The 16,769-nt window shown below is 37.3% G+C and overlaps 1 protein-coding gene across 1 annotated transcript in view; it reads right to left on the bottom strand.

The window, feature by feature from the left end:
- Nucleotides 1–373: 373 nt before the first annotated feature.
- PDIA5 (protein disulfide isomerase family A member 5) overlaps nt 374–16,769 on the bottom strand; it is a 170,611-nt gene continuing 154,215 nt past the window's right edge. Inside the window, exons 15-17 of the mRNA XM_051985419.1 lie at nt 10,487–10,557; nt 4,426–4,560; nt 374–608 (exon numbers count right to left, since the gene is read on the bottom strand). Of these exons, the coding sequence (XP_051841379.1) occupies nt 528–608; nt 4,426–4,560; nt 10,487–10,557 (287 nt within the window). The 3' untranslated portion in view covers nt 374–527. The remainder of the gene's footprint in view (nt 609–4,425; nt 4,561–10,486; nt 10,558–16,769) is intronic.

The following is a 16,769-nucleotide window of genomic DNA, read 5'->3' as shown; positions in this document are numbered from 1 at the left end:
TAAATAGCCCACACTTGTGTCTCCATTCGCTTCATTTTCTGGTTTTCCCTGAGCATTATAATGTTGTTCCCTTCAAACAACTAACAATTTCCCAAGCCTGGAAAAATTTATGTCCAAATGAAATCTTTCAGTCTCATTCATTTCTTCTATTTCCTTGCTCTTCCCCCCACCCCCCATTCAAAAGCTGGAGGGGACAGGCAACCCCCACCAAGCCTGGTCCTCAAACAGTCTCTAGCTTTATAAATATTGCATAGGAGTGTTGCAGGCATTGCCTCACGGAGGAGGAAATGCAAGCTCAGAGCTCAATATGGCAACAAGCCCATTCTTGAACAATTCCCATCTTTCCCACCCCCCACCCAAAAAAATCCCCAAATCCCCAAACAAGTGGTTCAACTTTATTTTAAAATTGTACAAAATGGCCACGGGTGGCTATAAAAAACTTTGTCTTTAGAAGGTGTGAAAACTCAGGAACAACAAAGCCAGCATCGTTCACAGTGTAGTGGAAAAAGCTTCTTTTGAGGCAGAAATCACAATTCATCTTTCTTTTTTCCAAGTCGCTCATGGTCTCGTTCTCGGAGAGTTCGAACAAAAGAGACAAACCCTGACTCCTGAAAGAAAAGAAGGGATTCAGGAAAGGGAGTTAGAGCACAAATGGGGTGAGGGATTAGGAACGTAAAAGGCTCTTTTCCTTATCTGAGAAGGGTCACATAAGTCTCCTCCTCTGACAGCCTCTCCCCTCATCCCACTGAAGGAGCAAAAAGAGTTGAAGAAGGTAGCTTTAGTCATGTCCTATTGGCCCACAACTGTGGGTATCAGGAAAGGTCTAGAGGAAGCCAGAGTTACCCTGAGCCTTGTTGGGAAATCAGAGTATGGAAGGCTAAGATCGGCAGGGAGCACATTCCAAGAATGGCTGAAACTGTGTGCAGCAGATGGACTCCTGAATTAGGGGAATAAGTAACTGTCTAGCTTGGCTGGGATAAAGAGTCTATGAAGGGAAGCAATTAATGTGAAACAGGGCTAAATGTCAGGCTATAGACTATATTTTTTATTCTTGAAACAATAGAGAAACCCTGAAGGTTTTCCAACAAAGAGGTGACATGGAATTATGCTTATGGACGATAACTCTGGCAGTTGTGAGGAAGGGATACTGGATTAGTGCAGGGATGAAAGCCGCAAGACTAACCAGCAGGTATAGCGATATCCAGATATAAATCATGAAGGCCTGCCTGGACTTGGGATCCCATGAGTTGGGAAAAGGAAATGAATAAGACACCTGGAAGGAAATTTAGAGGAAAGGCAGGTTTTGAGGAAAACAATGTCAATTCCTTTTTCAACACAATGAGTTTCAGATGCTGATGGGATATCAGCTTAGTGATATTTAGGAGAAAAATGACAATGAGTACTGGAGTTGAAGAGAACTGGATATGTAGATACAGGAAAAATAAACAAAGAGATAAGTGGCATCCCCATAAACAAATGAAATCGCCAAGAGAATGTGTAAAGATTCTCAGAAGCAAGATGTATCAGCAAAAGGAAACTAAAAATAAGGGGTCATACAGGTAGAAGAGAGTCATAAGAGAGCAGTGTCACAGAGGCTAAGGGAAGGGGAGAGGTATGCAGAGAAAGAGGACATATTGATAGGTAGCAGGGAAGGGATCCAAAGATAAAGACTGAAAATGAGGGAGAAAGATGGTTATTGATGGGGTAAGCTCCCAGAAGAGATTGGAGAGGGCAAGATCAAGAACATAAGCTGTGGAAACAGCTTTCATAAGGAAACATCACTTCTTAACAAAGGAGGAGAGGACAAAAATTATAGAAAGATTTTGAAATGTGAGATAGTGAAGAAAGAGTCCCTGAGATTTGGACTCAGTTTTCTCAGTAAAATAAAATGTAAGATCATTTGTTAATAGGAGAGAAGTAAGAATCTACTATGGGGCTTAAAGAGAAGAGGTGATTTGGAATAACCATCTTATTTCTACATATGAAAAAGTCAATTGAGAATGGGGATAATATATTGGGAAATAATCATATGTCAAAAAATATTAATTAGGGTGAGAGGAACATTCCCACTTGAAAGAAATGTTTGTAATTGAAGGTCAGTTAAAATCAGATAACATGAATTAGTAGTGGGCCTACTTGGCCCAGTTGTATGACTTCCTCTTGTAGTATTTAATCATGGAAAAGGGAATTGGTGGGATGATCAAACTTTGAAAAATGGAAGGCATAAAAATTAGGACAGAAGACAAGAGATTCAAGGGTAAATAAGATGAGCTGACCAACCAGAAGGGAAGAAAATGAAGCTAGAACAGGGATAATGGCTTAGAAAGGGGTAGGATAGATTACCATAAGGATAAAGAATAGATTTAAGAGGAATTAAATTAAAAGAAAAGAGAAGAGATTATGACCAGAGAAGGAAATACTGAGTTCAAAACTTTGAAGGCTTCACAGTTATGGATGATACTGAGATGTAAGCCATAGATCTTCCCTATGGGTAACTAAAGTGAAATAAAAATATAGTCCATGGGAATAGATGAGGCTGATGCACTGAAAGACTAGAGTGTTTGAGGGGGTATATCAAACATACTTTTGAAGTTCTTAATTATGAGGACAGAAATAAATGTAGTTAGGAAGGCTATAAACCTGGATTGAAATTCTTTAGAAAAGAGAGAAGTCCCTTGAAGCTGGTAGATTCTAGCCACAAAGATCTAGCAGGATGATGGCATTATCAACAACCACTGTCTTAAAAGGGAAGGAGGAAGGTTATAGAATTAGTTTACAGTAATAGCCTGGAAACTATTTGAAGAGCCAGCAAGGGCCAGATTACTCCTCCATCTGGTCCAGTGTATTGGGGGCATAAGAGAAGTAACAATTGATACTGGAGAGAGTGACCATAGGATCTTTTGGTGAGAAGAGTTCACGATAACAAAATGCTCCATGAATCTAGCACTGTTTTCACCAAAAAGGAGACAATAGAAAAAAGAAAAGAAAGAACAAAGTTAAAGTAAAACTTTTTCAACTAACTAGATAGCAGGAGAAAGTATTTTGATGGGAATGTCCTTAAGTCATTATCTTTTAGGATATTAACAACTCCCAAGAACTGTTGCTCTTAGTATCCTTTATATACAGTTTGATTCTGGGGAAGATACACAGGTTTCAGGAGTGAATGATCACATCTTTTTTTCAGATTCTGAAGTGGTCCTTGCATTCCAAGTCCACCAACATGGCTAGTGCTGGATCGCAGCAAGGGAGATGTTCTTATTAAATTTTTTCTTTACCCCTCATATTAAAACTCTAAAGGATGTATTTTATTTCAGCTTACCAGTTCATACTTTAAAAAATAACTTTAAAGTTGGAGTTCAATCAATAAGTATTTGTTAAGTGCCCACTATTTGCTAGTCACTGAGGATATAAGTACAAAGAATGGAACATTCTATATTTAAAATAAACTTACTCAGTACTAGGGGAGACTACAAGAACATATATAAAGATATACAAGCACAAACACAAAGTGAATAAATACAGATATACTGTTGAATACAAGGTCATTTGGAAGGAAATGCACTAGCAATTAGGAGGGAGACTTTCCAGAAAGGCTTACTGCTGAAAATGGCACCACAGGCTATATCCAAAAGGAAAAGAATTGGTAAAGAATCACTGTATGAAGTGAAGGAGAAAAGGAAGTACAGCCCAGGCATTTGGAAGGATAGAGATGGAATATCATGTGTGGAAAAGAGAGGTCAGTTTGATTGAATAATAGATTGTGAGAAGGGGAATAATCTTCAATAAGTCTAGAAAGCAGATTCTTCCTTACTTAAATTAAGGACAGGAAATGAATATCTATCTACCTATCTATATTTATATCTATAACACCTAGAAATATAAAAGTGTAAGATTTTTAAAGCCCAGGACAGGATTAATGAATACTTTATTTAAACTAATCAAGCCAGCAATCCACAGAGGAATTGTTATGAATGGAGTAACCAGGTAACTAAATCTAAGAGAAGATATTATTTTCTTGTAGTCTCGTTAAAGTACAAATTGTTTTCTTAACAATGGAATTCTCTCAGGTAATCTAGGATATATATAGCTCCCATATCTATGCCTTCCTTCACACTCTCCAACAAATCTGACAAATTCCTACATCTCTAAAACCCTGAATCAGGAAGGGCATAATACACTGAAGCTAGCTGTGGCTGAAAACTTTCCTCAATGTGAAATCATGGGATTGGAGTGAATATAGAATTAAAAAGGAGAAAGAAAGGAATAGAGATCAAGGATGCAATAGGCAGTGTTGGAATGAACACAGAAAGAGTAGGAAGAAGAGAGGAAAGGCGCCAGAACTGAGACTCAGAAGCGGTCCCAAGGGAAGAACTCAGTCCAGGCCGGGGGGGGGGGGGGGGGGGGGGGTAGCTTGTGCATACTCACCGTCCGATCTCCATTATATTTTTCGATCATCTTCCCATAGTTGTAGTAGTTGAAAGTGGGGTAGCCATCAACCCCTTCCTGCTTACATAGATCCCGGTTCTTATCTTTGGCACAGTCAACTGCAGCACAGGCAATCTACCAGGCAAAGGAAAGACTGTATGAGAGAGGGGGCACCTCTGCATCTCTGGCCCATCTGACGCTGCTCTGTACATAAGCTCTTGACGCCACCAACAGTGGGGCAGCTGCTCCAAGGCAGGCATTCTTAGTCTGGTGCCTGGGAATATCTTTTTAAAGAAAATACTGTATTTTAATATAATTGGCCTCCTTTGTAATTTTAATTTTTTTCATTTTATTTTATTCATTTAAAACCATCATTCTGAGAAGGGATTCCTCAGCCTCCCCGGCCTGCCAGAGATCTGTGACACAAAAAGGCTAAGAACCCCTGGGCTAAGATGGTTTTTAAAAGCAGTGGGAAGGGGGTTACTTTTTGCTTGGCTCTGCTTTGTGAAAAAGCACTGGAAGCCAGCTAGCCAGGATTAAGATGTTGACGCTGCAGAAGGAACAACAGAAGTAATGATCACTTAGAACAGAGTAGAATTGCAGCTTGATTCCAGGTCCACAGGCTCCAAAGAACCTAATTTTGACATGTGGAAATTTAGACATGATGAGACCTCCAAGAGCTAAGAGGGAAAAGAGACCACTAGAGTTTGCCATAAAAGTAGTAATGATTTTTATCAGCAAAGAGGCCTGTAAAAGAACACCGACCAAGAATTCAAAATAGTTAAGATGGATGTAAGAGGAAGTGGGCAGTGGGTTGAGAATAATGGGGTTATCTCAGAGAATTTTTCTTCTATTATTTCTCCTTGGGTCCAAAGAGAATTTTCCATAAGGTTGTGTGGGTGAGGGGGGGAGGGTTAGGAAAACATCAGAATGTTCTAAATATGTCTGAAGAGACCAGCTAGAAGGCCTGAAGACTAGAGAAGTGGAGAGTTCAGGTTACAGCATGTTTGGGAGGAGACACAACAAGGAGGAGTGAGAACAGCTGGAAGACACACAGCTCAAGGGACTGGCAAATGTTTCTGCAGGTCAAGGATTTTGCAAGGTGTTTTTGTGAGGTCCTCATAGACTCAGACAGTCATTAGGCAAGGTAGGAGTCTGAGGGAGGTCATCAAATTTTCTCTTTTTTCCTCTAAATAGGATAACTTTGACCTGGGCTCAGACGGCAATCTCCTATATCCCCAAGGTCTCTTAAGAAAAGGGATTTCACAACCTTCCAAGTTCCTTTATTTGTCCACTTGCTCTTTACTCTCTCCCTACTCTGTAGGGTATCCTACAAGTTGGGAAGTTTCCCCATATATTGTCCTTATAGAATTAAGACAGTAAAAAGGATTTTTTTTTTTCCAATTAAAAATCACTGACCTCCAAGAAAGAAAAAAAAATATTGTCCAAAGGTTACATACAAATAAAAAACCAACTTTAGTGAGGTAGATTTTTATTATTTTTTAAGAGAAAAACATAAAAAGCTTAGCTTCACTTATTTGCTTTTAAAATTAACTACAGTGAACATGTAACATATTAAAAAGAATTAAAATTATTTTCGCAGCTCTACATTATAGTCAATTAAAGAGGAAATTGGGAAAAGAAGGGGCAAAGAGGAGGAAAAGGAGAGAGAGGAAGAAAGACGGTGAGTTGTGAGCACAATGTTCATTTACTTTGTGGGGTTTCAGACATTTAGATTGGTTACTAAGGTTCAGAGCTTCTGAACTGCTCTTTATAAACCTGCCAGGCTTCCTTCTGATGAGAAAATAACCATTCTAATCCTATCAGTCGATGTTTCCTGAAGGCTTATTAAATATCCAGGACCAGGGAAAAACATTATTTTCTGGATGGCAGCAACTGTGGCCAAAGCTCTGTCAGTTCAGAGGGTACCAGGGAAGAGATGAACTCAGGCCACTAGGGGACGGGTTGGGTAGAGTATCAGGCCTCAAGTCAGGAAGACCTGAGTTCAAATACTGCCTCAGATACCAAGCGTGGGACCTTGGGAAAATGACTTAAGCAGTGTTATCCTCAGTTTCCTCATTTGTAAAATGGGGATTAAAAACAACATCTCCTTTTCAGGGTTGTCTTAAGGATCAAATGAGATAATAATTATAAAGTGCTTTGTACAGTGCTTCTAATGAAATTAATGCTGTATAAATGTTAGCAATAATCATTCCATTTTTCAATTAATTTAGAGTTGTAATTCCTGAGAAAATCTGAGCTCTAAAGCATTTCTGAACTATGAAAATAAATGAGGAAAATGGTAGTCTGAGAGCCCTGTATAAAATAATGCCGCCACCTCCACCACAGTGCTGATTTTTGGGAGAGGGTCTTGCTGGCTTTCCTGTGACTACCCAATTAACAGAAGGCTGAACATGATCCTCCCTTAGAGCCTTGGGACATTGGAGGGACAATGAGTCTATTCCTTTAGCATAGCTTTCAAGTATCTGATAAGTGTCTTCAGACCCAAAAGCTCCTTGTTGTTCTCTGTATTCATGTTTAAATTATGAATTAATTTATACTCTTGTTTGAAGTATAAGACACAATTTTATAAATCTAATAAATTTTAAAAAATCTATTCTCAATTTCAAAACAAGGTGGCAGCCACATAATCAAGTGCAGCTTGTGGCTGCAAATGCTAGCCCACATCCCACACTTCTATCTGAGACAAGCTGTTGGCCTCCCAAATTTCAACAGCTCATGAAATTTTACTTCATTCAGGAAACCTCCTTAGACTTTTTGGAAATAAGACAACAAATTTATCTTCTACTCCCCCCTGACCAAACTAACACAAAACTCTCAGGACACCTCCTCCTAATCTGCACCTGCTCATCCACAGCACAGAATGTACAGATTTTAACTTTCTTTATGTCTGACCTGTCTAGACAGCACACCTGTCTGTCTTTTACATCTTTGTTCACACAGTGACTGTTGATCATAGAATCAGAAGCTTCTAGAATTGGAAAGGACGACAGAGATCTTTTAGTTTAGCCTTTGCCCTGAGTCCTTTTAGGGGCACGGGGAGGAAGGCAGAGGTATGTCATTCCCACTCCACTGCAACCCACTGCTGGGACTATGTGTGTAGTATCACTCCCCACCCCAAACTTTTGTATCTTTCACTGCCCCCTCCAGAAAACTATCTACTCTAAAGGACTTAAATTCCTTCTACTCTTGTATCTATCATCAACTGAGGCCACTGAATAAGCCAAGTTAACTCTCAGGGGTGGGAGTGTCCCAGCTAAAATATGTACTGCCACATGCAGCTTTATTGATTCAGTAAAATAAATCTCTGCAGGAGCTAATATTGACTTTGGCTATGAAAATGGAAGTGAATAACCAGCTGCATATTGATTGGGGGAAGGAGTGGGGACAGGCTTCTGGAGATAAAAATAAAATTCAGGCTGAAAGAGGTAGAGAAAAGCACACTGAACTAGAACTCTGGAAACCTGGGTTAGTGTTGGCCACTAACATTGTGACCTTCATCAAATTCCAGTCTCTTTGGGTTTGTTATTCCATTCTAAAATGAAAAGGCTGAATTAGCTGGTCTTTTGAGTCCCTTCTAGGTCGAGGTTCTATTAATATAGGAAATCTACTTCAGGATTGAATTGATGAAGGGACGCAGAAAGTATCTTTTCTCACAAATTATTAACAAATTTAAAAAAATCCCTTAATTGTCTATCAATTATTCCTCCTCCTGAGCCAGAAGGGTAGATGATGTAGACAGAGCATCTGTGGGAGAAGAAAATTTCTCTCTGGAAGCCTCTTTCGCCTTATGTTAATAACATGGGCCTTTGATTACCTTCTCCAAACTGTGTTAGTTCCATGACTTCAAGCTGACTCTGTCCCTTGCCCTTATACTGGTTAGCACTCTTTGCAACCTCTGTTGCATATCCAAAGGGAAGGAACATAGTAAAACTCACATTTCTTCTCATTACTTCAAGTAGGTAGGTGGTATAATGGATACAGTGCTGGACCCACAGTGAGGAAATCTGAGTTCAAATTTAGCCTCTGATACTTACTAGCTGTGTGACCTTGAATTAATTTAACCCTGTTTGTCTCAGTTTTCTCATCTGTTAAATGTGTTGGAGAAGGAAATGACAAACTAGTATCTCCGCCAAGAAAATCCCAAGTGGGGTCATGAAGAATCAGACACAACTGAAATGACTGAACATGATCTCAAATTTATAGTTTATAACAAAATCAAGATGCATTTACTGTTCCATTCATGTCACCTCAAATCTGCTTTCCTTTACTGAATTGTTTTTTTCTCTCCCTCTGGTGATTTGTAGAACATGTTAAGTATGTATAGGAGAACCATAATTCCAAGTAGACCTGTCCCTCCCCCTGCCCTTCCCTGGTGTCATCTGATAGACTAGAAAAGGCCTAGTTCAAACAATCAATCTGAGAACTCAGCTCCTTGTTCCAAGAAAAATCCAAGGCTTACATTACAACTAACTTACTGGTGGTCTGGACCCCAGAGGAGGCTGACAATACCCATGCTGAAAGATGACAGATACTAACATCTCTGTGCCATTGCAATCTAGAATCAGATTTCAGCTAACCACCTCTGACTCCCCTGTCCCGATCATTAATAGCTGTGGCCCCAGGGCCATCTACATCTAACAGGGAATATAAAATAAGACAGTTAAGAATTCACTTGTCCCACAACAGTTATCTAATTTTATTTGCTAAGTCCATTTCTGCTGATTCTCAGATCTCCTGGACTTTAGATCCTCCCTACTGTTCACCTGACCCTATATAATGTTGTCAGCTCTTCTTTTAGATAATCTCCCAGGGATTGGCATCTGTTAGGTTGCTCCTGTGTAAACCAATTCCCGGTCATCCTTGCTCGATTTCTGTCCCAGAACAAAGTCTGACAGGTTTTGGCCTGAGATAATAAGTATAAGTGAGCATGTGCCTGTATCTGGCATCTCATATTCACTAGGATTTTAGAAAAAAGCATTTTCTCATTGAAATAATTTTTAGACATAGTGTTTACATTTCCAAGTTAACTCAAAAATAACTATTTTATAACAATGTAGCAGAATTGTAGTAACCATATACAATATTAAAAAATGTTTTCACTGTACAAGTATAGAAAATTTCAGCTACATGAAGTGTTAAATTAGCTTTTGTGGATTATTTGAGGAAGCTATCATCTAGAACATTATTTGTATAGAAAAATGTATTCTAATTTCTAAACAAACAACTTACAAATTAACTTTTTTCTTTAAATAATAAATGAACTTTTGAAATATAACCCAATTTCAAGCTGGAGACAGACTGGTAAATGGCTTGCAAATTTTTGCCCTGAACATGGTGGTTTTTTTTTTTTTTTTTTCTCTTTTGAGACTTCTGGCTAATAATGTACCAGGACCAGTAGAAAAAAGCCATGTGACAAATTAGAGCAGTAGTGATGATGTTTGTTACATCAATGTAGAAATATGCAGAGAAAATTCTTATTTTTATTTTCAATTTGTGTATACATATATATTTGTTTTACTTGGTATATACAGATGCCTGAACTCAGGCCCACTTGTGTGGTATGGAGTCTTCTCAGAACAATTTAGTTTTTTGGGGGAGTAGCTTTCTCAGAGACATGCTATGTTTCACCACACTACCAATTTCTGATTTCTTCACATACAAAATAGAAATCAGAGCTGAGTCAGATACATGCTACTGTGCGCAGACTCCTTCTCCCTTCTTTCAATATATTCTAATCTGCAGTTTTAACTTGCTAATTTTATGCTTCATTAGGCTGTGGCTGCAGGTGCCTCTAGTTTAAGCACACTGTGGCTTCATTGATCATAGCCCTTTTCCTCGTCTTTCCTGGTTCCTCTCTCACTGCATTGGATTGTAAACCTGGTCCTTCCCAAGAGAACCCTAAAGGGATGTAGCTAGTGATAAAAATGCCAGGAGTCCCAAGAAAGTAAGCCCCATCTACAGAAAAGAACAAGCATCGAGATCAGTGGGACAGCAGAGTTCAAGGGGAGAAAAAACAAACAAACAGGGACATCCTTACCTTCCGGTCGTCTTTGAAAAGTTCAGCAGTGGCAGTGAAGTTCGGGATTGTATTTTTACAATGTGGACACCCTGCACAAAAGGCAAGGGAGAGAGATGACAGTCAGGTAAAAAAAAGTGAGATGGGAAGTGACTGGTATAGACTCTCCCTAATGGAAGATTACCAGCGGGTAGGAGAGGCTGCAAATCAGATGAGCTTCCTGAATCCCCAACGGCCTAGGAAAGATTACCTTAACATAGGGTACAGCCCAAGACCCTTATTTTTGGATATGGCTACTGTGGGAATTGGCTTGGATGGACTCTCTATTTGTTTCAAGCATTCTGTTTTTCATTTCAATGGGAAGGGGAGAGGAAGAGAAAATAGATGTTTGTTAACTGAAAAAGAAAAGTTAAATTTAAAATAACATTATGCCTTTCCTAAGACTGTCTCGGTCTCTCTCTGAGCCTATGGTGGCTCCAACCCTGAGAAGTTGCTGCATTCCTCTATTTATAAAAATTAATTCAGAATTTGTATGAATTTCTTTCCTGGCATCCCAAAGCATACATGAAGACAGGTCGTTCTTGCCTTGAGTCTTTTATGTATGTTCACGCCTCTGACAATGATGGGAGGCAGGAAGGTAGGAAAGGATCTGCCCAAAAGAGTCTTGCTTTATTTTTCTCTTCTTGGCAGAAGCCAAGATCTTCCTATCTGCTGCTATCAGGCACTATTTCACCTTCCAAATAAGGTGCAAATCCTCCTTCTTTTACAAAGGGGTTGGTGAGACAATAGGCCAGTATCTCCATCCATAAATGACTAGTGAGACCCAGCTGGCAATGAGAACATCAGCTCTCAACCAATGCTTCTTCTGTTCATGTAACCATAAGTGACAGTATTGAAATTCATCCTCCTTTCCAACCACATGTTTGATATAAAACAGTCCTAGAAATAGTCACTATATATATGTAGTCAACTTTTGCCTTTCAGATGATGGGATTTGCTTCCCTGGGGAATATGGCTAGGCAAACTGTTCACTAGTTTTTGGAAGAACATAATTTCAAATGTCCTACATATTCTCTCTCGCTACCCTTTCCCTCAATAGCTCTCCTAGTATGAAATCTTCCTATGCAGATAAGAAGGGGAATGGATGAAAGACAACCGAAGCAATCCAGAATACAGGCATCTACCTCCAACTGATAATCTAGTTATCTAAAGGCATCTCTCTTTTTCAAGAAAGGAATCTTGTAATTATATTTCTATTTGGTGTTGTTCATGGTTGGGAGAGCTAAATCTAAATAAGCATCCCTCCCCATCCCTCTAAATATCTGTACTTACCTTCAGATCATAAAGTTCTCTTGGGGAGTGAGAAGCTTTTATGCCATTTCATTCCCCACTGCCTTTCTAAGTCTTCTGTCTCATGACAGGCATTTGATAAAAACAAGCTGATGAGGGCCTAAGAAGGAAATGGACTTCTTCAGCCTAACTTCCCTGATACTGTTGAGAAGAGCTGAGAAATGATTTCCTTGCTAATGAGAACACATCTTGATAAAAATCTGCAAATGGGAAAGGCCACTAGCATTCATGTTTGGAACTATGGATTAGAGGATTCCTCTTATATTTTTTCTTTATTTGTGAAAGGGAAAAATAATAGTTTACTATTTTATATCAGATTAAAAATATAATATAACTTAAAAAATGAATTCTGTGCTTAAGCCAATCTGAGAACAGAAGAGATGCTTCATTTCCATGGGCTGGAGGAGGTCATATCCTATCTAGAAGTAATGAGATGAATGGGATGACTTTTTAAGGTCTGTCCACAGTCCAGGGATTTTATGTTTTTCTCAAACGTTTAAAGTAGAAGAGAAGAGGATGCATCTGGGTATAGGACTTTTATTTATTGCTAGGTGGGGTAGTGGGAAGAGGAGGAAGAAAGAGGAAATAATCTGTAAAATGTTAGTTCTTACAATGGAACAATAATTATAGCAAAACATAAATAATCTGACCTGATGGGAAGAATGAGTTGAATTAGTGAAAATCTAGAATTAAAACACTAAAAAAAAAAAAAAAAAAAAAAAAAGACTGATGATAAAACTACCTTTAAGGTTTGCAAAGTGCTTTAAAAAAAAATTAACAATCCAATGAAGTAGAGAGTGAAAATACTATTACACTCTTTATTGGTCAGTGCCTCTGATGGTTCACTATAGCCAGACAACCCCAAGCATGAGTCACTTTACTTCGCAGTTATCTTTTTTGGTAGCCACTTTACATTTTCTTTCAGCCCTGTTCCCCATTGTACCTTCTAGTTCAGAAGTCATAATCAAATTAATATTCTCATTCCTAGTGAAAAGGGTATATTAATCAATTTCCTTATGGATATATTTACCATGTCTGTAACTTTCCAAAATACAATCTGCACCCCCCCCTCACTCCAGCTCAATTTGTCATTCCTCATCTATATGTATAATCTATCCTTATTATGATATAATATACTTGAGGACAAAAACTGCTTTAGTATCTGGCACATAGTGAGTGATTAACAAAATTTTTTTTCATTTATTTATTTTAGAAAGGAGAAACTGAGGCCTAGAAAGGGAAAGTGATTTGTCCACAGCCAGATATCTAACAAGTGTTGGATCTGAATTTAGGTTGTTTGACTTCAAGGTAAATTCTTTTTCTACTATATCATGCTATTTTTCAGTATGGTTTTACTACTTTAAAAAATATAAAATATTATAAAAACTTAACAAAATATTCCCAAGTAGATATCCTTATGGGCCCACCCTAGTTGGCAAATAAAACCTATGCTAATAAGCAGGGTTAAAGTGCTTGGAAAAAATGTTCCTTTAAGCAGGCTGAGCATTCGTTTTATAATTTTTCTTATCTTCTTAATTCCTTATTAAATTCTTTACTCACAGAGATTGCAAAAATAAACTTCAATTTATGGGGCCAAGTCCATAGCATTTTGTTGTCTCTTTCTTCCCCAAGATATTACAGGCAAGTAGAAAGAAAGGAAGGAAGAAAGAAAAAAAGCAAGGGAGAAAGGAAGGAAAAATTAGAAGGGAGGGGAGAATATGGAAGGAAAGAGAAAGAGTGACATGAAAGAAAGAATGAAGAAAAAAGAAAGAATTAACAGAGATTGGGGAAGAAGGAAGAAAGGAGAAAAAGAAAAAAGAGAGAAAAAAGAAAGAAAACAAAATGATTATGTTGCAAAATCATATGAATATTTGTTCATAGATGGTGTGGAACCACTCACTGATTGGGAAGTTTCAACATTTGGATGTGGGAAATCAAAATAAAACAATGAAAGAGATGGCAGGTTGTAGTGGCTGGGCGCATAGTCCTTGCAGAAGCTGGGTTGTGACATTATCTCTCCTAAACAGATTGAACTTCAGGTTAATTTTTGGTGGAGATTAGAAGGTTTTGTATAGCAGGTGTTCCTTAGTCTTAGATTTTCTGGGAATGTTGGTATTTTATCTGCCCTTGGCAATCAATCCTAGGAGAGATAAGTTGGGGACTCCCTCAATGAACAAAAACAGCAGCTTCACTCATCTTAGCTATTCTTTAATGCACAGATCAAACATCTTTCCCTCCACAAAGTCTTCCCAGCTAGAAATGTACTTTCTTTCCTGAGATTTCTTCTGGTACTATTACTACTCTTTTCTTTTGCATTTGCTTTATCAGTTATTTTGTATATTTTTTCTCTCTCCTTACATTAATTTGAGCTCTTTGTGGCTCTTTTAATATTTAGTTGCACTACACAAGATGAGTGCTTGATAAATTCTCTTTGAACCTGAATTTGTTGATGATTTTTTTTTTTGAGAAGAAAGGTGTGATTTGCATTTTTAAAAAGATTATCTGTTGACATTGAGTAGTGATACCACCTAAAAGTCTGATAATTCAGGGCCTGTATCTTATATGGATCCTAGGGAATCCCTGTTTTGCAACACAGCAGCCATGATATCTTGTCTAAAATGCTTGCTCTCTGAAATATTCTAATAAATTAGAGGTCACAAGCTACCCTTTTAAAGTGAAAAATATGGGAAGATATTCTTAAAAGAAAAAAAGACTGGCTTGAATAACTGGGGAGATTTTCAGTACTCATGACTAGATCTCACCAATATAAGAAAAAGAAAAAGGATATCTAAATTAATGTTTAGATTTAGCACTATACTAAATATCAAGGGAATATTTTATGAAGGTAGATAACAATAACAAAATTCACCTGGAGGAATTAAAAAAAAAATCAGAATCTTAAGAGAAATAAAAGAAAAAAGAAGGAATGAAGAGAGAATATAATTTTTATTTCTCAAATTATATTATAAAGTGTTAATCATAAAAACTATGTGATACAGGTTTTAAAAAAATGAAAAGTAAATCAGTGGTACAAATTAGATAAGGATGAATCAGACTCTATTTAACCCATAACTGGAGAAACCCCAAAACATAAATCACTTGAGGAAGAACTCTTTGTTAGATAAGAACTGCTGAGAAAACTGGAAAGCAGCATGGCAGAAATTAGCTTTAGAATATCTTACATCATATGCCACAATACTTTCAAAATGCCTACCTAACTACAATTTTTTAAAAACGAGAAAAGAACTAGATCAAATCCCTTTAACAGATATGGCTGGGAAAAGAATCCCTTTTTTTTTTTTTAAAGTTGATATCTTTTGCCTTTATATCACCTAAATTTCTTCTTGTCTCCTCCCCATTCCTCTAAGAGAACATATCTAATGTAACTAAAAAGAAATATATTTTTTTAAAGAAAAAAATGGAAGAGAAAAAAAGCAACCAAGTAAAAATGATTAATAGCCTGAAAAAAATCTGGCATATTCTGTATCTGTGGCCCTTCCACCTCTGCAAAATCTTCTAATATCTCTCCTTTGGGTTCATGGTTCGTTGTTTTAATTTTGCAAAATTCAGTTTCAACTGTTTTCTGTTTGTTGTTCTTTACTTCTATATTGTTGCAGTCAAGGTGTATATTGTTTTCTTGTGCTGCACTCTAAATCACTTTTTGTAAATCTTCCTACTTTTTTTGTATTCATAAAATGGTCGTTTTTTAACAGCACAATACTACTCCATTACATTCACATATTTAACCATTTACTAATAATGGGCACCTGCTTCATTTCTAGTTCTTTGCTACCATAAAAAGTCCTTTTAGAAATATTTCATGTAATATGTAGATTTTCTTCTTATGAAACATATACTTTGGGGCATATGCATAGTAGTGGAATCTCTGGGTCAAAGGGTATAGATACTTTACTCACTTTATTTGCATGATTCCATATTGCTTACTGAAATGGGTACACTAGTTTATGGTTCCAACTACTTCCACACTAACTATTCCCAACTTTTTCATCTTTACCAATTTGCTGGGCATGACAGAAAATTTTGGGGTTGTTATGATTTGCATTTTTCTTATTATTAAAGATCTGGGGAATTCTTTCATAGTGTTAATAATTTATAATTCTTTTGGGAACTGTTATTTCATAGCCTTTATTTATCTCTATCTCTATCTATCCTGTGCATTTTTAAGATGTGAATACAGAAAGGGAATAAAGGGCACAAAGGGCAATGTTGTTACTACTTTGTTAAAAGAAAGGGGGGGAAGGGGAGGGTAGAATTCTCCTGTCCATAGTCGTGAACAGTATATAAATTACTTCTCTTATGATTTTTTAATGGTAATGATTAAGGGGAGAATTCTTAATCAAACTGGAGACAAAGATTGTCACAAAAGAAACTATCAATAAATATATGAAAATATAATAAAAATCATTAATAATATGTTTTGAGGTTAATCTATATTCCCAGAAAGCTGCCAAGTATGACAAAAGATGATCAGTCAGAGATGGAGTGGCTATGTTAGAAGAGTTGTGGAATGGTTCAGTCATTCTGGAAAACAATTCTGAGATAATGCCAAGAAAGTGACTAAAGTCTAGACCTTTTGAGTCCAAGCTTCCTGTTAGGCATACATTCACTCACATCAGCCTGTGGAGGCTGATGATAAAAAGAAATGTCCAATGTACACTAAGATAGTTTTCATAGTAGCAAAGAATTGGAAACAAAGTAGATGTCTTGGAGGAAGGGTTAAACGAATAGATTTGTGAATGTAACTGAGTATCATATATACTATAATAAAAGAAAATGAAGATTGTGGAAAAGTATGGAAAGACTTTTATATGAAACAAAGTAAAAGGCAATGCCAAGAAAACAATATATACAATCACTACAATATAACTGAAAAGAACAAAAAACCAAAACAAAACATCAAACAAACCTAAATTATGAAACTATGATGATAAAG

This window comes from Antechinus flavipes, chromosome 3 (assembly GCF_016432865.1).
Source record: "Antechinus flavipes isolate AdamAnt ecotype Samford, QLD, Australia chromosome 3, AdamAnt_v2, whole genome shotgun sequence".
In the NCBI taxonomy this organism is placed as follows: Eukaryota; Metazoa; Chordata; class Mammalia; order Dasyuromorphia; family Dasyuridae; genus Antechinus; species Antechinus flavipes.
This window is presented reverse-complemented; position numbering and strand designations above follow the sequence as displayed.